Raw genomic sequence first — 25547 nt, forward strand, 5'->3', positions numbered from 1 at the left:
TACGTTTTTAAGACGCGCGTTTAGTCTACATAAGATAAATCAGTGACGCTTAGATCAAAATAGTTACTAAGTCATACAAGTACAAAGTTGAAGAGCATTGATGACGAAAATTCAAAAAAAGTTGTGCCAAATAAGGCTATGGTTATCTATTCATGGGATAAGAAACTTCTGTGTTTTTCAAAAAAATCAAAGTTTAGTAACAGAAAATGAGATTGATAAGCCCTGGAGTGCCATGCAAAAAAAAAATTTCAACTTGTGCGCACAAGTTACCAACTTGCGCGCACAAGTTACTAACTTGCGCGCACAAGTTACTATCTTGTGCGCACAAGTTACACAACTTGTGCGCACGAGTTACACAACTTGTGCGCACGAGTTACACAACTTGTGCGCACAAGTTGCACGTATTCTTATAGACATGCGCTGTTTGGCTACAGAGACTACTTTATGGAACGCCGTAGCTGCCGAATACAAACATATGTTTATATACATGAATACACATACTTTTCAATGTCTGCACATGTTTTTTTCTATTTATACACATACTTTGCATATATATGAACATAGTTTACTTTATATGCACTTATTATATATATATATATATGCACATACTTTTCCTACATATGCACATACTTTTCTATATATGCACATTTTTTATATATCTATTTGCACATATTTAACCTCATATGCATATACTTTTTTCTTATTCTACATATGAATGTACAAATGTAGTTCTGCATGTGAATACTTTTCTCAGTATATATGAACATAGTTTTTCAACGTGAGAATTACAATTCATATTAATGTTATCTGGGTTTTTTTCAAACTGAACTAAGCCTAAGGGTTCCAATATCATAAAAGGAATGTTTATTAAGAATTTCATAATGTTGTATGTTGTTCAATTAAGCAACTGTTGGAATCATTTTTATATGAATTCAATATTATTTTGGTATGTATGATGGTATGGCGCTGTTGTCTTCATGTATAGTCACTTGGTTTTTATGTCAAAACGTTGAAGGAGTCGATTTGTTTTTATCGGACCGCAGATGAATTGTCACGTTGTAATTGGTTAAACGCCGTCACGTGGTGACCCCCTATGAGACCGTATGGGGTTAGTAAGTTTCATATGGGGTTCATGACGCGTTAATTGCGACGTCATCTATTAATGTTGTTGTGTTTCATTGTTTATTTTTCAACAAAACGCCGTAGAAAAAGTCCAGCGTCCGATAAATTCGTTATACGGTTAACTACTGACCCCTACAAATCCATAGAGGGTGAATACAATTCATGGATTTTACTAACCCTCTATGGATCCGTAGGGGGTCAGTAGCGAACCATATAACCTATAGTATTAAATTTTAACACATGGATTATTACCACTAACGGGTCAAAAGTTGAAAAATGCATTCTTATTTATAAAACTTAATTTAAATTGCCATTTTCCTTACCAAGTTTAATGTGTTTTCAAAGTATTCAGTATAGTCTAAGATCTCAAAATGTGAATTGTTTTCTATTATTATGTTGTTATAGAAAGGACCAAAGACGGGGAATTTTTTTTATGCCCTGCCGATAGGCGTATGGGGCATTATACATGTATTACCCTTAATCGTCCGTTTTACCGTCTGTCTTTCCATCTTTCCATTTTATTTTGCAGCACTCTAATTCAACTTTGCCTCTACTTAATTTGATAAAGCTAATACACAAAGGTAAAAAAACTATAAAACGCAAAAGTCACCTGCTGTACCACAGTTCTGCTCCTTTATAACTAGGAAAATTTCATTTCTTTTTTGTTTGTTTTTGCACTCTCACCTTAATCCCCAAATGCTGAAAATGTAGACGCAAAACAAGAAATGCAGAGTAAATCAGACAAATCATAATTTAGAACTGCAGCACGTCATATCATATTTGATATTCACACCTTTTTCAAAGCTTTTCAATACGTTTACTATACATTTTATTTTTACGGCGTCGGCGTTGGCTTCGCAATGTATTAGTTTGTGATTAGGTCTAGTTTATGTTGAACCACAAGTGGTGGTTCAATGATGTGTTTTATGCAGTTGTATAATTATTAGAACATCTCATTTCCATAGATAATATTTGGCCCTGTCCCCTTAGTAATTGTCTATTGACTTTGAAAATTTATTGGCATTTGCAAGTCATATTTTTATTTTGATTTCAACATTTGCATTGTCAAAATTACAAAAAGTCGTTACATAACCATTTCAGTTTATTTTTTTTAATATTTTAAGGAAGTTATATATATACAGGTCCCTCGTGGGAAAATCGTTGACTACTATTCAGACGTTTTATATATATATAATATAATTATTTTCTGTGACTGTATCTTACATTAATTTGTAGGATCCTTTACTATAGATAATTTAGCTGATCTGTAACAATAACATCTTCATGCCTTATATATCATGTACTGTAGTACGCCGCTAGATTAAAACTGACGTGGACAGTCACATGGCCAGCGAAAGCTCTATTATTGTAGAGCCCAGGTGGTCGTGTGGTCTAGCGGGACGGCTGCAGTGCAGGCGATTTGGTGTCACGATATCACAGTAGCATGGGTTCGAATCCCGACGAGGGAAAACCCAAATTTACAGATCTACCATTGTTGGGTTGATGTTTACACGAGTTGTATATATATATATATATTTGACCTACTGCATTATTACATACAACATATGACAGACGGAAATTTCGAAACATAAGGCTATTACAAACAAAGTATGAAGCATCCAGGTATTCTATCTTAATACCGAATACAAAGCTCTATAGAAATAGTTTTCGCCATCGCTGGACAGTAATACCTTTGTCTCACTCTATGAAATTTTACATTCACTGTTTATAGATTATTCCCACACCGACAAAGTGCATTCGGCTTTTACTAATGTTTTTGCTAATAAAACATAAAACCTGTTTAAAAAAAAAGTTTGAAATCACGAATGCCCCCGCTTAAAATTTTCAATTTTCCAAGTTATAAAGGGGCATAATTGTCCAAAAAAGTACTGCCCAAAATTCTAACTCGGCCTAACTTTGTGTGATTATTAACATTATGTGTGAATTTCAATAATTTTTGATAAGGCAAATTAACGACAGAGTGCGGAAACCAAACTAAATAAAATTGAGAATGGAAATGGGGAATGTGTCAAAGAGACAACAACCCGATCGTAGAAAAAAACTACAGCAGAAGGTCACCAACAGGTCTTCAATGTAGCGAGAAATTCCGTTCTTCAGCTGGCCACTAAACAAATATATTCTAGTTCAGTGATAAAGAACGCCATACTAATTTCCAAATTGTACAAAAGAAACTAAAATTAAAATAATACAAGACTAACAAAGGCCAGAGGCTCCTGACTTGGGACAGGCGCAAAAATGCGGCGGGGTTAAACATGTCTGTGAGATCTCAACCCTCCCCCTATACCTCTAGCCAATGTAGAAAAGTAAATGCATAACAATACGCACATTAAAATTCAGTTCAAGAGAAGTCCGCGTCTGATGTCAGAAGATAAAACCAAAGAAAATAAACAAAATGACAATAATACATAAATAACAACAGACTACTAGCAGTTAATTGACATGCCAGCTCCAGGCTTCAATAAAACTGACAGAAAGATTATGATTTCATCAGATGAACATCAGGCACAATCCTTCCCGTTAGGGGTTTAGTCTCATACCATCAAGACATATATGAGAAGAACATAACCCGTGTCATGCCAACAACTTGTTTTTGAATAAATGTGTTTAGTTCCGACGCAAAGACCCTATAAGTGAATCAATATTAATGCCAAAATATGCAATCTTTAATGACCTGACAACAGTATCGTAGCTATATCCCTTCTTAATAAGTCTATTCAAAAGTTTTGTTAGTTTCTGAGGTGAATATTGACACCTTTGTGCTTTATAAAGAATATTTCCATAAAAAATTGGATGTGAAATACCTAAACGTATAAGAAGTCTGCATGTTGAGCTATATTTACGAATGATGTCCTTATACCGATGATAAAATTTAGTTAATGTTTTGACTAGTTTGTGATATCGAAAACCCTGGTGTAATAATTTTTAAGTAATACATAAATTTCTCTCGTTAAAATCTAAAACATTGTTACATACACGAGCGAATCGTACAAGTTGAGATATATAAACACCGTAAGATGGTGACCATCTAAAAATGGATAATTAACGATAGGAAATGAAAAATCATCTCTTTTAGGCCACACCAATTTGATTCCTTGTTCGACGGACCCGCCCGCACCTATTTTTTTCAAAACGGAATTTTTTTATTTTTTTTATATTCCCGCTTCCCGCATCCGGAAATGTAATCATGTCTATTTCCCGCACTGTTTTTTTTTTGTAAATATCATAAAAAGATATCAACATTGGTTTCTTTCCCCCTTACTTACATTCCCTATCAAAAATGTTCGTTGGTAGAATAAAGTACAAAGAACTTCTGAAGGATTTGCCTTCAACTGCAATTATATTGTATGCTGTCAAAACAAAACTATCTATAGCCGCTGCATGTTTATGCACCTGTCCTGGTTGATTCAGGGGCCTGTCGTTCAGCAGTTATCGTTTGTTGATGTTGTTCATTGGTATAAATTTTTTTTCCCGTTTGGATAAATAAATTAGATCGTTGGTTTTCCTGTTCGAATTGTGTACGCTAATAATTTTGGGATCCTTTATAGCTTACTGTTTGGTCTGTATCAAAGCCCTGTGTAAAAGGCCGTACTTTGACCTGTGTTTGTTATTGTCAGGTTGAGAACAACCCTCATCAGACAAGGGGTCATTTTACTGATGACTGATGTAGAAAAGAAAATAGAAATACCAAGGATTTGTATAGTTCTTCTATACAAAACCTTTGAAAACTTAGAATTTTGTACTCAAAAAGAGGAGAGTTACATCATATTTTAAACAACTTTTTCTAAAAAAGAGGGGTCCACTTATTTTGAATAATATTAAACTGTTAAAGTAAATGTGTTAATTTAACATGGTTAAAGTCCAGGAATATTACAAAATTCTGACATGTTTTGACCATTTAATACTAAATAGATATATAGTTCTTTGAGAAAATATGAGCCCTTTTGTACAAACAAATATATTATAACTTATATTGATCCCTCATAAAACATGTAAATGGGATATTTATAACATTAAGGGGTTGCCCCCAAACTGATTATGACTTGGATGGAGAATTGTCTCATTGTCAGTCACACATACATAGACCAGATTTAATTATTTCTTGGTGAACAGGGAAAAAATACTTCAGAAATTAAAAAATGTCAAAGTACAAGTTATAAATCAAGTTTTATTATTGTCAAAACCTACTATTTTATGTTTACAAAAAAAAAATATAGTCGCTCGCCTTTACTTTTCAAGCTTCGCCTCAAAAATTTTCAAATTAAATATTTTTTTATTAAAATTTTCAAATCGCTCGCTCGCCCCAAATTTTGGAGTCCAAAAATCCGTAGAACAAGAAATTAAATTGGTGTGGCCTTATCATAAATTGTAGTATTTAGCTTTCCGTTAGTGATACAGATATTAAGATCGAGGAAAGGGCAGTGGTCATTGTTAGTATTAGCTTTATTTAAAGTAAGTTCAACAGGCTAAACTTCTTTAATATACATACTGAAGTCGTCATTATTGAGAGCCAAAATATCATCCAAAAATCTAAAAGTGTTATTAAATTTATGTATCAGATGTTGTTTCGATGGGTTTTTGCTTATTTTTGTCATAAATTGTAACTCATAGCAATACAAAAACAGGTCCGCAATAAGTGGTGCACAGTAAGTCCCCATTGGAATTCCGATATCCTGACGATATACGGAATCCCCAAATCGAACAAAAATGTTATCTAGTAAAAATTCAAGGGCATATATAGTATCAAAGCATGTCCAATTGACATAGTTTTTTTGTTTATTGCTACTAAAAACTGACCTAAAAGAGTTTGAACATATATATTCACATTCTGACTTTTTAAATGCCCATTTAATTAGGTGTGTGATTTTTTTCTTAATGAGAATGTGAGGCAATGTGGTATACAGGGTAGAAAAATCAAAACTTTGAACAGATTCAAAATCACCAATATAAGCATGCAATTTATCAACTACTTCCAACGAGTTCTTGACACTCCAAAAGTAATTAATTCCACTATTTTCGAAAGCCTTATTTGAATAATTTATTATCAGGTTTTTAATTGTACCAAGTGTGCTGGTAAGAAGAATAGACAATTTAGTTGTGTAACAATGGCTTGAAGACGAAACAAATCTATATTTGTAAGGTGTTTTGTGTAGCTTCGGAAGCCAATACATAGTTGGAACGTTCATTGTATTTGGCTCTGCTTGTAAAGCGGTAGCTAAAATGCATTAATATAACTTGTGACCCGTTATCACTGAATTGTTGGGACAAAAACCACTGAATTCAACACGCCATAATCCTTGTGTTAAAATGTAATACAAACGACTCATACAAAATACAAAGTTATGGCATTAAAACAAGTGACTATAGATGAAGACAACAGCGCCATACCATCATACATGCCAAAATAGTATTGCATTCATATGAAAATGATTTCAAAAGTTGCTTAATTGAACAACATACATCATTAAGAAATTCTTAATTCACATTCTTTTTATGATACTGGAACCCTTAGGCTTAGTTCAGTTTGAAAAAACAACAGAAAAGCATAATATGAATTGTAATTCTCACGTTGAAAAACTATGTCCATATATACTGAGTAAAGTATTCACATGCAGAACTACATTTGTACATTCCTATGTAGAATAAGTCTGTGCATATATAGAAAAAAAGTATATGCATATGAGGTTAACTATGTTCAAATAGATGTATAGAAAAGTATGTGCATATAAGGTAAACGATGTGCATATGTAGGAAAAGTATGTGCATATATATATATGCATATAAAGTAAACTATGTTCATATATATGCAAAGTATGTGTATACATAGATAAAACATGTGCAGACATTGAAAAGTATGTGCATTCATGTATATAAACGTTTGTATTCGGCAGCTACGGCGTTCCATAAATAGTCTCTCTAGCAAAACAGCGCATGTCTATAAGAATACGTGCAACTTGTGCGCACAAGTTGTACAACTCGTGCGCACAAGTTGTACAACTCATGCGCACAAGTTTATAACTCGTGTGCACAAGTTGTGTAACTTGTGCGCACAAGATAGTAACTTGTGCGCACAAGTTGAAATTTTTTTTTTGCATGGCACTCCAGGGCTTCCGTAGATAAGTAATTGGATCGGATAGTATAAAAAAAACTTTTTTTTCAAGGGTATTTCAGTCGTATAAACGGAAGAAAGTATTATGTCTGCCTTCAACCGTTATTACGAATGGCAACTTCTATATAGTATAGATTATCTTTTTTATTCTCTACGAAATTGAAATTAAATTCTATACATGTTAACAATTTCGAGGTATTAAAGGCGTTTGTGTAATGCAAGTAAATAGAATATTACTAGACACCCATTACAAGGATTTAAATTTATTCGACGTCTGTGTAATGCAAGTAAATAGAATATTACTAGACACCCATTACAAGGATTTAAATTTATTCGATTAGGACTTTCCATTTAGTAGTTCTAAAAATATGTTTTGATCATCATATATAAATTATTTAAATCGTATGTAATCTTGCATTTAACGAGGAATCTACAATGCAAGAGCGAATGTCAGGACTGTAAGTAAAAAAAATTTAACGAATCAAATTTGAATTATGCCTTTGATTCAATTAAGTTAGTAAAAATTGTCATACTTTCTGTTCTTGTGTGATTCTTTAATATTTGGTAATCCAATAATACACAAGGAAGTTTACTCTTTTTGTCTTTGTGAAAGGGTTATAATTTGTTTCCACAGCTCACACAAAGCACATTGCTTCTATATATATACTAGGTTGTAACAAGTTACATGTAACATATTTAAACAAGTTATAAAATGAATTAATACATATCTTTATTTCTTATTTTCTGAAGTTTATGATCAGTGGTTGTTGTTTGTTCATGACTGTCATATTTGTGTATCGTAACTATTTTAATATAACTATTGCATTTAGTTTTTTCCATTACATTGTTCCATTAAATTTTGGTGTTCCATTACATATGTTTCATGCTGGTATGATTTATAGCCGACTATATGGGCATGTGTTACCTTTCCACGTCAGTTTTAATCTAGCGGCGTACTACAGTACAGTACATGATATATAAGGCATGAAGATGTTATTGTTACAGATCAGCTAAATTATCTATAGTAAAGGATCCTATAAATTAATGTAAGATACAGTCACAGAAAATAATTATATTCATAAGTACGTCTGAGTTAGTGACAACCCTACAACAGATGTATCCATCGGATCGATATCAATGATGGTGATACATGGCTGTGTACATAATGTATATACAACTCGTCTAAACATCAACCCAACAATGTTAGATCTGTAAATTTGCTTTCGCAAATTTTTGGTTCTTCCCTCGCCGGGATTCAAACCCATGCTACTGTGATATCGTGACACCAAATCGCCTGCACTGCAGCCGTCCCGCTAGACATATATATATATATACAACTCGTCTAAACATCAACCCAACAATGTTAGATCTGTAAATTTGCTTTCGCAAATTTTTGGTTCTTCCCTCGCCGGGATTTGAACCCATGCTACTGTGATATCGTGACACCAAATCGCCTGCACTGCAGCCGTCCCGCTAGACCACACGACCAACTGGGCTCTCATTAAAAGAGCTTTCGCTGGCCATGTGTTACCTTTCCACGTCAGTTTTAATCTAGCGGCGTACTACAGTACATGATATATAAGGCATGAAGATGTTATTGTTACAGATCAGCTAAATTATCTATAGTAAAGGATCCTACAAATTAATGTAAGATACAGTCACAGAAAATAATTATATTCATAAGTACGTCTGAGTCAGTGCCAACCCTACAACAGATGTACCCATCAATGATGGGGATACATGGCTGTGTACATAATGTATATACAACTCGTCTAAACATCAACCCAACAATGTTAGATCTGTAAATTTGCTTTACAGATCTAACATTGTTGGATTGATGTTTAGACGAGTTGTATATACATTATGTACACAGCCATGTATCACCAGCATTGCTGGTGATCCGATGGATACATCTGTTGTAGAGTTGTCACTGACTCAGACGTACTTATATATATATATATATTTATTTATATAGATTAGTGTTGTCAAATTGTACAGTTTTGCCTAACCGGTTTTCCTCGGGTAATCGTTCGACCGATTAACCGATTAACCGGTCACCGTAGTTATTAAAGTTGATGTTTGAAGGCCTTATCTATAGTACCCTACACATGTACGTTTTTGTGATACGATGAATTGAAGTTGGCATCATAAGGCTTGTCTGTGATGATTCCTTCCGAAGTTTGACTTTTAATAATCCAATATCACGGTGGGTATGGTTGTTCTGTGAGAGAACGTACTGTGCTGGTGATTTGGTCCTGACGGGTGCTGGTGATCAATGAAAAAATGTAAACAAAGACGAAAATAATGATTTTTGACGTTTTCACTCATAAAAAATGGAAGAAAACAGTTGAGATTTTTCAATTTTGTTTCTTATGGGTTCATATGTTAACCATTTAAAAGTTGACCCTCTAAACTGTTTCAGTAAGCGTAACACAGAAATGCTCATTTTCAGAAAATCTCGATTTGAAAAAATAAAACAAAAATGCTCATAGAGTCCGCTTTCTATACCGCAATCCAAGCGACAAAACTATTTTGTGAAAAAAACATTGCCATTTATTTTCAATTTATGCATGTCCTGATACTGTGCTGGTGGGTCCTGTCATTGTGCTGGTGGGTCCTTATACGGTGCTGGTGATTTTTGATAAGAAGTTGGTCATATTTGAAACAAATGTTACAAAATCAATAAAATTGGGCAGATAATTGTTGTCAATAGGATCTATGACTCCTATTTTAGCTCTTGCGCATCCATTTGGCTGTTTAATATGTGTTTTGAAATGATCGTAACTTGTATTAAATAATTACATAAAAGAGCAACAGCTTTCGTCCAATATCAGATAACAATATATAGTATCTAAAATAAGAATAGTCTTATTAAGATATTTTAAATGCCCCTCACAATGATGCTTCAACAATGATCAAAGCCCATGCCGCATAGACATGTTTGTTAGCGCTCCGTATACCCATCCCAACTTCCACCCAACCAACCCTCCTCATTTCCTCCTTTATTGTTACAGTGGTGTACCAACACAACAATTTATTACATAAAATAATACACAAAGACACACATTATTGAATAACGAATGCTTGCAGGTACTGAAAGCTAGTTCAAAGCCGCATTTTCAACTAATAGATAAACCATGTTCTCATATACAAAAATCCCAATCGTGTAGATTAAAAAAGTATATAAACTTAAGTTCACATTCTTATGTTTGATGAAGCAGAACATTAAAAGTGTGCAGCGAATCTTGTTCTCACAACAGTTATTGTCATAATTATGTTTACATAAGAATCATAAAGGAATTAAGAAGGTACCAAGAAATATTTTACAGTTCAATTTAATGATCATGAATGGAAGGAAATGGTTTGGAAGTTTACATAGGATAAAAAGAAATTGATAGTATTTTTTGGCGAAAGACTTAAAGGCTTCTTTGCATTATATAGTACAGCTCTTTTATAAAACTTTGATTGACTTGTTTGCTATGTTTGCTTGGATGTTTTCAAACAATAGGTAGGCGGAGTTTCAATACATACTGGGATTTGATTGGACAAATACAAACTGACAGGAATTGAATTTAATTTTTATTTTCCAAACAAATTGTAGTATTATATAGTAAACAGACTACTTACCTGTCGTTTACAAACATCAAAACAATCATAGCAAGCAATTTAATCAATGGTTTGCTTTGCATATATTTATAGAAGAGCTGTAAATTCTAAAATAAAATAGAAATTTTGTTGTCGTAGATGGTTAAATCCTCAACAAAACCTCAATAACTTTGTTGGAACGAATAAAGGTTTTAAATCAAATTTTCGTGGACATTTTAGCTTCCATCCTGACGAGGCATGTTAGATGTTCGTATGCTGTTGCACCTGACGCACGGAAACTTTCACATTTCCATCTTCTTTTCTGAAATATTTTACCCAGCTCATACTTGACAAGACTGTTATCCTAGTAAAGGTGTAAACAATGAATTAAACACAAGTTAAAAATTCCACAATACTATATAATTCATTTTATGTGTCAATTTGTTCGAAAAAAGTCGATAAGAAGAGAGTTTTTTAATGTCATGATTATCTGCCGCTCTCTAGATCTATGCTAAGCATTTATTTTAGATGACATGAACTCCTCACCCTGGTGACCCTGCTGCCTTTCATAACTTTATCCGTATACATATATTAATAGATAAACAAAAGGTTGTAACTGGTATTTTTGTGCAAGGTAGATAGACATTTTGATTTTTTTTTACTCGGTAAGTTTTGCCCTAATTGCTTGAACATTTGCAATATTTAAACCCAATTTCAATGAGTGTGTAGACAAAGGGGATATCTTTGGTTATCTTGCTTGCTGAACAGAAAAGTCATTGTTAGGTTGTGTAAACTACCCTACTTTAAGTGTAGACTAGTCCGACAAATGACACATCTTTATGTCTGTAGGACCAGGCTAATTCGAAAGGAGGGTAATATACCTTACCGAACAATGACTTCACGGTTTAGCTAACAATCAAGCTAACCAAAGATATAACCTTTGCCTACATACTCAATGGAATCGGCTGTAACTAAAAACTCGAATACATTTTAACAGACAGTGGTCATGTTTGTTGATGAATATTGTTTTTCCTAGATTCAGACTTGAAAAATCATTTCGTTACATTTGGTCAAGTAAATTGTAATACGGACGCCAAGACAATAAATGAACCTCACACGACCCCTCGACACAGTTGAGCTTATATATGATCTTATAGCGATTCGGGTTGAAAATCAGTTGAAATTAATCCAGTAGTTTGTGTGTGTAGATTTGTATTGTTTTAAACGGTATGAATTTTTAAAGTTAAATCTAGGTGTTTAATCTAAGAATTTCTTTTTTAAACTTATATACTTGTTTTATACTCAATTGGTAGTATGAAGTTACGAGATATTTGAATTTTTGAAATTGAAGGCACAATTAACAAAGCAAACGTTAGTTTTAAATACTTTTAAATAGATTGTTAAGGATAATGTGCCCTTGTCATGCTTGTGTTGATCCCATGCTAAACATAACAAAAATTTCTGTATAAAGGTCTGTGAATTTTCTACAAAAATAGTGATTTTATTTTCGCCAAATTCTCTTTTTCTACTAAATACAATAATGAACTAAAAATAATAATGCTTTGCAAGAGGTTTCCCCTTGATTCATGTATATGTTCAAAATTATATCTCTATTATTCATTGTCTGTGCTGTTTTGATACTATTGCAGTTTGCACATTTTCGTAATTGACAGGCCACAGGAGGGGGTGATAAACCATACACGAAAATATAAAATATTGATTTAAATACTTAATTTGCATCTCTGAACCCCCACCCCCGGCTTGTTTTTTAGGAGGGTGTCTAAAAATGGTCGATTACAGCTAGACAGTCGAGTACGCATTTTACTTTCCAGGCGTGTTTACGTTGATTGTTAAAGTCCTGAAAACGGATAGATGGAAACAAAAATGTTTGATATATCTGGCTTTTGATTCAGTTTTATTAAATATAAATTAAGTCTACATTTTAATATAATAATACTAAGAATTCACAATATAAAAAATGCAGAAAAAAATGGAGATGTGAAATATCTTGATAAGGAGTCATTACTACAAAGATGGTGTGTTTGACACACAAGTAGTGATATTACCAATATTAAAATAAAAGTGTATTTTAGTTTGGTATTTTTTCCATTTACTCATTTTCAATCATAATTAAGGCACAGTTGATTTTTATTCATAAAAATATTTAAATATAGAAAAGTAGGACACATTGTTCACTTCCTCCCCTGTAATTTTTTATCAAAAGTATTTATTTATTTTGGAATTTTGAAATGAAAAAGCTGAGAAATCTTAGTTTTGTTAATGTTCTCTATGTTATCTCGTCTTCATTCTCTGACATATTCTAGTCTGCCCTTTCATAAAATAGTGATTTTTTTAAGTGTTTAAAAAATACCTGATAACCGTTTCGACAAAAAAAATATGTTGAAAAAATCTTACAGATTCAGCAAGTGATTCTTAACAGCTGTAAGATACATTTTCTTTTAAAATACAACTTTTAAATCTTACGGGAAACTATTCCAAGCTTAACACTTTCACTGTAACCTCGCTCTAACTTATCCACCATCCCCCCAATAAAAACAAACAAACAAACCCGCAATACTATTGTCATTCTTATAGTCAGCACTCAATTGTTCACAAACAAATGTGTTTTAAGCTGCTAAAGACGTATGATTCAAACGCTCAGAAAGTCCTTTCTTCTATATTTTGCTCTCCATTTTTATACAAAACCTTTTACAGTTTTATTTTATGGGTTATTGTTGAAGGTCGTACAATGACGTATGGTTGTTAACACATACTTCCTTTGGTTTCTTATTGAAGTTTGTCTATTGACAACAAACATACCACATCATCTACTTTATATAAGTATTCTATAAATTACAACGTATTTTGGTGATCTTGCAAAATGATCGTAATCCCGAAAATCGTATACATATTTTCTTATCTTAAAAGGGGGCAAGAAGGGTTCCATTAACAGGCCAATAAATAAAATTACAGTTAATTTTAAGAAGAATAAAAAATAGGGGTATTTTTTCTCTCATAATAACAGTAAACAGATTCATAACAATGTCAATTTCAAGAAAGCAGACAACAGTTAATTAGTCAATAACAGTACAGCATCAATGATCTTGAATATTTGCCACTTTTAACTTAAATATAAAGGCACAGAACCAGGACATAGGAGCACAGAACCAGGACCGTTTTTCTTATCACCAGCACATCGTCAGGACAATTCCGTTTAACGAACTTGCACGACTTTTGCAATATTATATTGTTGTAATATACTTTGCATGGTACTTATGACGCATCAGAGAAAAATTAAGCAACAAAACAGTCGTTTTATTGCCGTTCTGATACAATGTAAACAAACCCACCAGCACAGAATCAGGACCCACCAGCACCCGTCAGGACCAATCACCAGCACAGTACGTTCTCTCGCAGGACAACCATACCCACCGTGAATATATCGTATCAACTACGGCGTGTGTTTACTTCAAATTAAGAAAAATAAAAAATCTTTCTTGATCTCGTCGAATTGAAAACGTATGAAACAGACGAATACTTCTTTTTTTCTTGATGTCTTTTGAAAATAATATTGAGTATTTCAATTTCAAACGATTAAGTCTGTTACTCTTAACATTAAATTATGCATCAATTACATTCACGTTGATTTGTACATTTTTGAGTAGGCATTTCATTTAAAGTATGACAAAGCCTTGCACAATGGAGGTTGCACGTTCAGATGTAGGTCTACGCATTATACGATCAAAAATAAAACAATGAAGTTAATCGTAACATTTAATCGGATTGCTTATTTAAAATTACTTTTAAAAAAAAACATGTATGCTAATTATATTTACTTAAGATCTTGCCCCGAGCTGATTAATATGATGTTTTTAGGATAAACATTATCAATCAATATACTTGATACCTGACACTTGATCGATTAAATCAATTACCATGAAGATGATTTTTGAAATAGCATATTTAATTATTTCAATACTCATTTCTATCAAATCTATTAGAATTGAAAAAAGCCCGGTTAACCGGTCAGTGATTTTGTTATTCGGTCCTTCAGGTGGTTAACCGGTTATCCGGTTAATCGTTGACAACACTGATTTCGGTATCCCTTTTTCATGCGCGTCGTTATAACGCTGTCCGATGGCATCAGAAGTTTACTGTTTTTGCATGAAGCAATATATACGAAATAGTTTCGGTATAGAATGAAATGCAAGTCAATTGTCAAGTTTTCATCTGAATAATAATATATTTACCTTACAAACAAAACAAAATTTTATACGATCTCAAGAAACTAACTGAAATGATTTTCTGATGATGAATGCTTTCCGGTTGCCTAGACTCCCCTGACCAGTACTTGATAACGACCATTATCCAATAACCCGCTACAGAAATGTTTTTTTTTATGAAAATAAAACACTTTTGAATTGAAATGATGGTTGTATATATACCTTAAAAGGGGATTTACAGGAAATGCACATTTCGCATGAAACTAATAGCAGACCATACATCCACAGGGGTGAATCGAAGTTGAAAAGGTCGCTCTTGGAATCAAGTTTAGTTTTTTTATGTAAATATTTATTAGTTAGAAAAACCATGGATCAACTATAAAATCATTCAGAGTTCAAAAGTTGTGGTTCCTACAGTAATAATCAATCCAGAGCATTTGTACCATTGTTTTTTGTACTTAGAGACCTTTAGATTTTCTATTTGCATCCGCCATTTTTATGTAAACGATACGTTCTGGTGTAAATTCCGGTTTGTGCGTAACATATGTCACTGATGAGCCGTGGTTCTAGACTGTTTGTGTAAAGTCTGAGGAATAATGAACTATTAAAATTTTTTACTACACAACTTGATAAATTTTAAAATCCCTGAATTTCTGTGAAAAATTACCATGTCAGTAAAATATAAATGCCAAGTATGAATTGATGTTCATTTTGTCCATTAGACACCATAGTTCTTATTTTATTTAAGTTTTAATAACATTATCGAGAACTAGTCAATATAAAACAGAAGATGTGGTATGATTGCCAATGAGACAACTGTCCACAAGAGACCAAAATGACTCAAACATTAACAAGTATAGGTCACCGTGAGGCATTCAACAACGAGCAAAACTCATACCACATAGTCAGCTATACAAGGCCCCGGTATGACAATGTAAAACAATTGTAAAGAGAAAACTAACGGCCTTATTTATATAAAAAAAAAATATGCAACACATAAACAAACGACAATCACTGAATTACAGGCTCCTGACTTGGCACAGCCCATACACACATAATGTGGTGTGGTTAAACATGTTAGTGGGATCCCAACCCTCCCCTAACCTGGGACAGTGGTATAACAGTACACATAAGAAAGAAGTTGTATTCGAATTTGGCATACTTTTAGCATTTGGAACAAACATGCCCCAAGGTGAGTTCATTAAAAAATTTAAAAAAAACAATCAGGTTCTTTTGCTTCAAATACGATCAATTTTGATAAAACCAAAGGTCCTTTGGAAAGTTACATTGCCTGTAAAAACCACATTCCATTCTATTCATGGAATCTGCATCTGTAGGCCAACATACAAAATTACCCTAAATTTTAATAAAGAAACCTGTTCAACACGGGAAATCTTTCTTTTATTGTACCCAAAACTATTCGAAAGACTTTGTCATTGATTACGACTATTATACTAGCTGTTATGTTATATTTGAAATTATATTTATGCAAGCTTTATAGCTTATTATAACTATCAAATTGAATGTGAGTTTATTGTGTGTTGCAAGAATAAAGAAAATATAAAGACCCATTACAAGGATTTAAATTTATTCGATAAGGACTTTCCATTTACGAAGATTTAAATATATAAAAATGATCAGTAGATATAAAATCAATTAAATCGTGTATTACATCACACACACACTTAGTATTGCAAATGGAGATGTTTGATGAAAGGTTCTGACGTAGCATTGTAAAAACGATTATTGCACATGACTACCTACCAAACATTTTGGTTATGGTATTCATAATTTGTTTTCACGGCTAACAGAAATCATATAACAACTAAAGAATGTATCATGTTTTATGCATATATTAGCAAGTCATCAATGAAAATTTTAAATGTTTTCTTTGTTCATTGCAAGAAATAGAAAAACAAATGAGTGATAGAAAATGCATATTTTAAAGGTTTTTATGTCGTTTAAGACACCGACAGATGAACAACTGAACATCGGGGTTAAACATGTTAAACCCCGCAACATTTTGTATGTACACATATCCTAAGCCAGGAACCTGACGTTCAGTGATTGTCGTTGGTTCTTGTCTGTCAAATTTGTATTTTTATTTTGTTGTGTTATAAATCAACTCGTTTGTTTTCTAAATAGAATTATTTCATGTTTCCATGTGGGGGCTTCTTATAGCTGACTATACGTTATGGGTACTCCAATTTATTGAAGACCATTCGGTTGCCTACTAATGCTTACATCCCCTTCATTTAAACTGTGGTGGATAGCTGTTTCTTTGGCAATCAAAAAAATACCACATCTTTGTTTAAATAATTTATTGTTAAATAATGTTATATTATTGACTAAAATGTTTTGTCTATCAACTCGAAAATATAACTTCGTCATGTCACTGTGAGGTTAACAATGATTTTGACGATTCATTCCTGAAAAAAAATAAATTATACGGAATGCCCGTACTAAATGCTGTCTATACAAAATAGTCTAAAAAAGTGTGATGCACTCTTTAAAATACCATTTACATTGGTTGTTATTCAATTGGCCCCACATTGTTATGTTATTTCTTTCATAGACAGAGAAATATTACTGTCATTTCTCAATTATTCTGTTTTCATGCGTTAAAAATAGAACAAAAAACATTTCTTTTCTTTTTGTCAAGAATTACGACTCTAGATTTGGCTGGTTTTTTTTGTCCTTTCGAAATGGAACTTATGCAATTATTATCAAGGTGAGGGTATGTACGCAGTGCAAGTAAATATCAGGACTCATAACAAGGATTTAAATATATTCGATGAGGCCTTTCCATTGACATAGTTCTAAAAATATGTATTAATCTTTATATACAACATACATTGAATAATATACGACTTTTGAAACAGATAGCATACAAATGATAAATATTAAAACAAGTATATTACGAATCATGTTCAGTCAATTATTTCCAAACATAGATCAATCTTACAAAATGTCAACTTTAACATATTAAATGAAATTTTTGATTTAGAACTCAAAACAAGATATTTTCATTATTTTATTAGGAATTTACAATACGAAACTTGTTATATAATAATAACTCAGTTATCATTAAACAGACGTATTATATTATAAGGACGTATTGGAAAAAATTGTTCCATTGGATATTAGAAAAGAATAGATTTTTTTATTGGTATTCACTTAATATGTACAAAGAAGCCTGAATAAGTAGATTTTTTTTTATTATTATTGGTCATTAAGCTAACAAATAAGTTCACAGTTTACACTTCTATATTTGGATGTAAAACTTTACCTGCAACGTATATGTATAACAAAATTAAAAAACCCTAATAAATATATATATATCTAAATATACAATCTCCCTTTTGAATTGTAAAAAACAATCAAATTGTGTCAGGGGCAGAGGCTGTCAGATTCAACGATTTGACTCAAGTTCTCATAATATTTCTTTATGTCACTTTAATTCATGATTGAACAAAACAAAATATATCATTAAGCAACTTCAATGTTAGCTTCAAAACCAAACATTCGACTACTCAGCATTCATCTCAATTTTCGATGAAAGGAATCTGACAAGATATTTATACACCACTGGTAAATGCGGTATTCATCGTGTTGTGTTAAGATTTGAGCATTCCTGATGACAAGTAAATCTCGAAAAGCGCTTTGATCGCAAAATATTAAAAAAATAATGTATTCAATGTTAAAAAAACGCAGAACAAATGTAGCTGTTACATTTTTCTATTAAAAAGTTTGTACAAATCTACACGACACAATGTTAAGGTCAACAAACGGTCTTTTGTTCGAGTGATGTCACCTTAAGTGAGAATTTCTTATACCAATAAAGATTACTTGGGAACGTATGTCTATTACTTAATTACAACATGTTTTGACAGAACTAGATTAATCAAAGTCTCGCTGGTTTTTGACGAGATTTGTTGGGCTTTTTATTGACGTAAAACCTTTTATTTATTTTTTAAATGCCAAATCTCGACGAAAATTATCGGTGTAAGGAGGTTTTATTTTATCTTACATTGATTTTAGACTGAGTTTGACTGTTGATTGTTCTAATTTTTCTGTTTTCTTTTCCAGGAACACATATGCTCACGGAAATGAAACTGTTTCTTTCCAAAATTTGATTTGGATATTCACTCATCAAATAGTCATTAATCATCATTGATATGGTCATAACTATAAAATAACGCTTTGAAAAATTAAGATGTTCCCCTCCATCATAGGAATTATTTAACCCAGGAAAAGATTACCAATGTTTTACTTGGCAAAATCTTTCGGAGTTTTCAGTGTTTTTATTTATCATTGAATTAATTGGTCTTTTCAACGTATTGGATTGGAGCTTCACTGATAAGACTTTTGCAGATTGTATGATGTTTATTGTTTTAAATTAAATAAAGGTCAGACAGTCACAGTCTTACACACTGTATAGTAATCAAACTGCGTAAAGAGGGGACTGTATATCTGTGCAATGTTTAGCGTTGCTACCGGATAGAAATTAAAGGAAGATAGGGTTGAACATAATTCCCGGGAAAAGAAACAATGTTTTGACATTTTTCAGGATATTCTCCTACAAAAGCACATTGCTGACATAATCATTTGTATGTATTGATCCATTCTCCAAAACAGACGTGAAACCATTCTCTAGCAGACAGTGTTATTTATCGATGTCTTATTGACGTAACTGTTTGCATTTGATAAATGAATATCACATATATATATAATTTATTGCATATGAATTCTGAATACCCGTTGTTCATGCAATAGTTTAAACGGTCTTACTACGAATGAAAACTAATAGATTAGCATTAAAAAATAAAAAATAAAAACCTACTGAGGATTTTGACTGATTTTTTAACAAAAGATTCAATACATGCATTTAATTTTTATTATATAAAAGCATACAAATTTACGATGATTCTTTTGCATACCACAAAAGGAATGTTATAAATCTTAACCTGAACTACTTTCAATGACATATGAATTTTTTACCCGATCTGTGCACTGGACCTCCTTTCTGTTTGACCATATAACATGTCATCTTCATCCATGCAATAAATTCACTTTTTTAAATATCTTTCGGCATTTAAGTTATATATAACATTGCAAATATTTTTTCCGTTTAGAATTGTCCTCCGAGTTCAGTGTTTTGTGTTTTCAATATATTTATGGAAGAACTAATCGAAGAATTCAAATACAGAAAAATATTCAACGAGTGACTAAACAACACATTTATTCACGAATGCGCGCGGCGCATGAGTAAATTAAAAATGTTGTTCGGTCACGAGTTGAATAATTTCGATATTTGAATACTTTAATTAGTTTTTCTTTTTATTACATTGGCAAATGGCTTTTTTTTAAAAGAAATTAATGTAAAACATGTAAGGAACTATATCTTGTTTCTACGCATTCACAATTTGTTTTGATCCGCCGTTACCGACGTCTTTACAAAGCCTATTGTTGTATGACGTCTGACAGTGAAATAACCACGTTTATTTCACATGTGTTTTTATTTGACTGGAAAATCAATGTCATTCATTGCAATTAATGTAATAAAAAAAAATACCATGAAGATAGTAATCAATTGTTGGAAATTATCGGTTATCTCAGTTTCATTGCATTAGTCGATGTAATGAAAAAACTGAATGAAGCGCCTCACCTCATGTTTTTGTGTAAGCTAAAATGTAAGTTTATTACAAAAGAACTTACGAAATGAAAGTATTATGACTTCAATTTTTATCATAATGCTATAGGCAAACATTGATAAGTTGGTTAATTAATGCTACATGCTGAGACAATTAACAAGTGTTAACCAAATTGACAATGGAATTAGCTGTCTTATTATTGATGTGTGTTTAAGAAATAATTCATGGAAGCCGTAGATTGTTGGAAATTTACACATGACCTGGGCCGTGATATTCGAATTTTATCCTGAGTGTAAGCTTATAAGGAATAAGACTGCATAACAATAAAAATGTTCAGTCTGAAATTAATGCAAATCAAAAGGGATCGTACATCAATAGATATAAACAACTCACCAACATTTGATAAAAATTTGTGAAAGTGTTCAAGAGTGATTGTCCGAAAACTGGAAAATTCCCCCTCTTTTAGGTATAACAATTCATAACATGGAAACGAAAAATGTGAAATTCATAAAAATCGAAGGGGAGCTGACGTCATTAGATAAAAACAATTCAACAAAGTTCCATGTGTAAATTTTCAACAATCTATGGCTTCCATGAATTATTTCGATTCTAATGGAACAAATACTATCATAGAAAAACTGAATCGAGAGTGGGTATGCTGTGTGTGTGGTTGTTATTTTTTACTCCTCGTTGGATAACGCTCAAATATTCGACCGCTAGTAATTCTTTGAATTCTCCAACCCAACATTTGCCATTTTCAATTAACTGTTTTTCTCGTAAGCTACCGGCAAATCCAAAGTTGACATTTCGTAACTAAGGAGCCGCCATGTTGACTTGTTAAAATCATTCAACTACGACAGTGGCATACTATTTTGATAATATTAAGTCTTCAAATTGTAACAATAACTATAGAAGAATTAAGTTGACTTTAAAAAATTGGAGAGATAGTTCTCTTAGGCATGTAATCTTTAAGACGCTGGGGAAATAATTTTCGAAAAGCAGGCAACGAATTCCACGAAAATATATCATTTATATTCGAATTTCTTTTATCATCATTGAATTGTAAAATGTAAAAGACCATTCTACTCTTTTGCAGGCAAATACATTATGCCAACACTTACTGGAATAGTATGTGATCTTTCTGGATCAATGCGTAAAAATGCAGGTGAACAAATCAATGAGGTACGAGGGGCATGGGCTCGTTCCATATTCAATGTCATTGATGATTTAATCAGACACGACGTTTCGCAAGATGATAGTGTTTTTGCGGTTGGAATAGGAGCAAGTTGTAAAGATTCAACATTTGATGTTCTTACTACTATTGAGCAATTTCAAAATTGCGCAAATACAGCAGAAGGTCTTAATAAATCTCAAATAGTGCAGAACATTTTTGATATACTGCAGACCGAAGGCGCTCGTAATATTCGGAAGTGGGCAACATCAACCATTGTTGAGCGATCAGTATCATACGATTTGGCGTCCCTATTTCTCAACATGTTGGGTTCAGATAGGGAGTTTCTTTACTTTTTTGTCCATGAATGCTTACCGTCATCATGTCGAGACTGGGATAATAACGGGGGAGATGACGGTGGGATAAGCGGACTCTTCCAGAGTTTATATAGTTCCGCCGTCACATCTTTTCGTCAGGCTACAGAAAGAGATATCGAAGATGTTGTTCAAAAGGCTAAGGCTAAACTTTTGAAAAATGTTGGGGCCGTTTGTACTGTTCAAAATGCGTCTAAAATTGTTCGCGGCTGTGTTGGGCAAACATCGCTGACAGATGAAAGAGTAACAGATTTAATGAAAATGGTCGAACCGTTTATATATGGCGGCACACCAATGTATAGATCATTAGATGAGGCTTTTGAATTGTTGACAAAGAATGAGTATATGAATCACAAAAAAATGTTGTTTATCCTATCAGATGGAGAGCCTACAGATCATGGCAATTTTGCTGAGATATCGGCATGTCTTTTGAATGCAAAGGTAACTATTATAAGCTGTTTTATCAATAGGACAACTGTTATTGAATCTAGAAGGCTATATAGTGAAGCGAACATGTTTTGGAGCCAAGGAGCTCGATTTTTGTATGATGTAAGCTCTTACATTCGATCAGACCATTTACCACGTACAATCTTTGTAAAGCATGGCTGGAAAATTGATATCTCAAATAATCAAACGAAATTATTTATGCAAGTCAACGATCCCGAAAACATACATGATGCCTGTGAATTAGCAAAAAATGTAGTTTGTTCACAAGATTCGTTGTCTGATCTGCTCGCGTCGGTATCGCTTGACATGTATATCTACCAAAATAACATTGATTTAAAAGCTCCAATACAATACAAGGACACTTGCTATGCAAATGCTTCAGCTACAATTATTCACTTAGCAACAAAACGTATCCTGGGAAGAGAAGGTGGTTATCCAGACTTTGAGAACCTACGCCAAGCTATTATTGATAAATATGGGTATGAGGGGTATATAACATTAGAAGCACTCAGAGATTTCTGTCCGCAATACCGTCTTCAATGCAATGATAATATTGGAATTGGAAAAGCTTTACAAGCTATTTCAGAAAAACGTCCGGTAGTAGCAACATTTCAATTAACTAACCTTGAATGGTCTCACTTTTGCGATTTTTATACCAATAAACCAAAAGGAATACTTGATAAAACCGTTATAAACATTGCAAAACGAGTACCTGGTTTTTGCGTTAATACGGGACATGCAGTAGTATTTACGGGATATGACAGTGATTGCCTTCGCTTCATGAATTTCAAGGGGTCTGGATGGGGTGATAACGGATTTTTCCGAGTTCAAAACGCCGACGTGCTTGGCATGACGTTTATAGACGTGTTCTGGACATCAAGTGATCTCACATCAAATGAAAAGGCGTATTTCAAACAATATGGAGGTAAAGTTGCAGACGATTTAATGAACAAGTTTGTAGGTCTACAGACAGCCACATACACATGTCCATTATGCCATTGCATTTCGTTAGTGACGGAATATGAAGGGACTTTACATGAGGTGTTTTGTCCTAAATGCATGCGGAAATTCGTATGTAACGAGTCTGGAAATATTCTCGCAATGAACATATACCTTACAACACTTGCCTCAAAGTCTTGACTTTATGCATTCAAATGATATCTCAATACATTGTATTTTTCATCACCAATGTTCGACTTATTTATCAAATATTTAACAAGTTAAACTAATTATATGTATTTCTTCACGGCCGACATTCGGCTAACCGATAGATTGGTCGGTTAATCTATATTGAGTATGCGGCTATATCGGCGGTGGGTCTGTTCTAAAAACAAGATGTGGTATGATTGCCAATAAGACAACTATCCATAAAAACCAAAATGACACATAGGTCATCGTACGGCCTTCAACAATGAGCAAAGTCCATACCGCATAGTCAGCTATGAAAGGCCCCGATAAGACAATGTAAAACAATTCAAACGAAAAAACTAACGGCCGTATGTATGTAAAAAAATGAACGAAAAACAAATATGTAACACATAAACAAACGACAACCACTGAGTTACATGCTCCTGACTTGGGACAGGCACATACATAAATAATGTGGCGGGGTTAAACATGTAAGCGGGATCCCAATCCTCCCCCTAACCTGGATCAGTGGTATAACAATACAACATTAGAACGAACTATACAAATCAGTTGAAAAAGACTGTTAATAGGGTTGGCTAAAGTCTGTTAATCAGGTGTTATCGAGAAAATCATTGAAAATTCGGCATGTTTCATTGTATAACTTTTTAAATATATGTTTATCATAAAAAATATTCATGTCTAACAAAACAATTCAATGTACTGAATCCAGTGGTGTTGTTATTATTTTTCTAGCCTCGATGTACGATCTATAAAATGAAAAGGCGTTTTACTCATCAATAAATTTATACACATTTTACACACACAAAATGTACACAAAATGCCACGTTAGTTGAATTTACTTGCATGCAATATTTTGAACATCGAAAAAAGACACGCATTGTGTTTTTTAACCAAATTGATATCTATGTGTGAAAAATCTACACAAAAATCTGTATTTTAGTGACATAAATCAATTTTTATTTAAAACCTGGTCTGTTAATAGGTCGGATGTATAAAACCCGGTCTGTTAATTGGTCTGTTAAGAGTTATGAATGGCAATACAAATATAACTTTATTGCTATATGGGGTGTAATCGGATCAAATGGGTAAGCTTAAGACGAGTGGCTAAAATATACGGAAACAACACATGAGCAATGAAACATTATATACAGTGGCGGATCCAGGGGGAGGGGGTGTTTCAGGGGGTTGGAACCCCCTTTTTGGCCGATCAATGGATTTGAATGGGAATATATAGTTGGACCCCCCCCCCCCCCCCCCATTTGTCCTTGGTTGGGACCCTCTTTTTAAAATGACTGTACCGCCCCTGATTTATACGGAAACACTGACATGAACAATGAACAATTTAGGCAATGCATATTGAAAATTGATAAAAAAAAGTGTTATATTATAGTATTATCAAATATTTGTTACGAGTACATTGAACTGAAGTGTAATGTGCGTATTGTTATGCGTTTACTTTTTTACATTGGCTAGAGGGGTAAATTCAGTAAAAAATATCCCATTGACTTTAATGCTAATCTATGTGTGGAAATAAATTTATACCTGATTTATCTTTAGAAATTAAAAACTTTCATATATCATTCATGAAAGTACAAATCAAGCCCTATCTTTTGCAACAATAAAAACATAGGGTCATGCGGCATTTTTTGGCATTCACATGGCCTTGTTTACAAATAATGTAGATTCCTATACTGA

The 25547-nt window shown here is 32.9% G+C and overlaps 2 protein-coding genes across 2 annotated transcripts in view; both read left to right on the top strand.

Annotated features, from left to right (window-relative positions):
* LOC139498457 (uncharacterized) overlaps positions 1 to 25547 on the top strand; it is a 126394-nt gene that overhangs the window by 31909 nt on the left and 68938 nt on the right. The window lies entirely within an intron of this gene.
* Positions 7615 to 24450, top strand: LOC139498452 (uncharacterized). Its single transcript, XM_071286836.1, has 2 exons — positions 7615 to 7707; positions 21808 to 24450. The coding sequence occupies exon 2, from the start codon at positions 21819 to 21821 to the stop codon at positions 23841 to 23843; it is 2025 nt and encodes a 674-aa protein (XP_071142937.1). The 5' UTR covers positions 7615 to 7707; positions 21808 to 21818; the 3' UTR covers positions 23844 to 24450.

Source organism: Mytilus edulis, chromosome 12 (assembly GCF_963676685.1).
Source record: "Mytilus edulis chromosome 12, xbMytEdul2.2, whole genome shotgun sequence".
NCBI classification, from domain to species: Eukaryota; Metazoa; Mollusca; class Bivalvia; order Mytilida; family Mytilidae; genus Mytilus; species Mytilus edulis.

Coding starts and splice junctions, on each gene's coding strand:
- LOC139498452 (XM_071286836.1), top strand. CDS start 21,819: ATGCCAACACTTACTGGAATAGTATGTGATCTTTCTGGATCAATGCGT.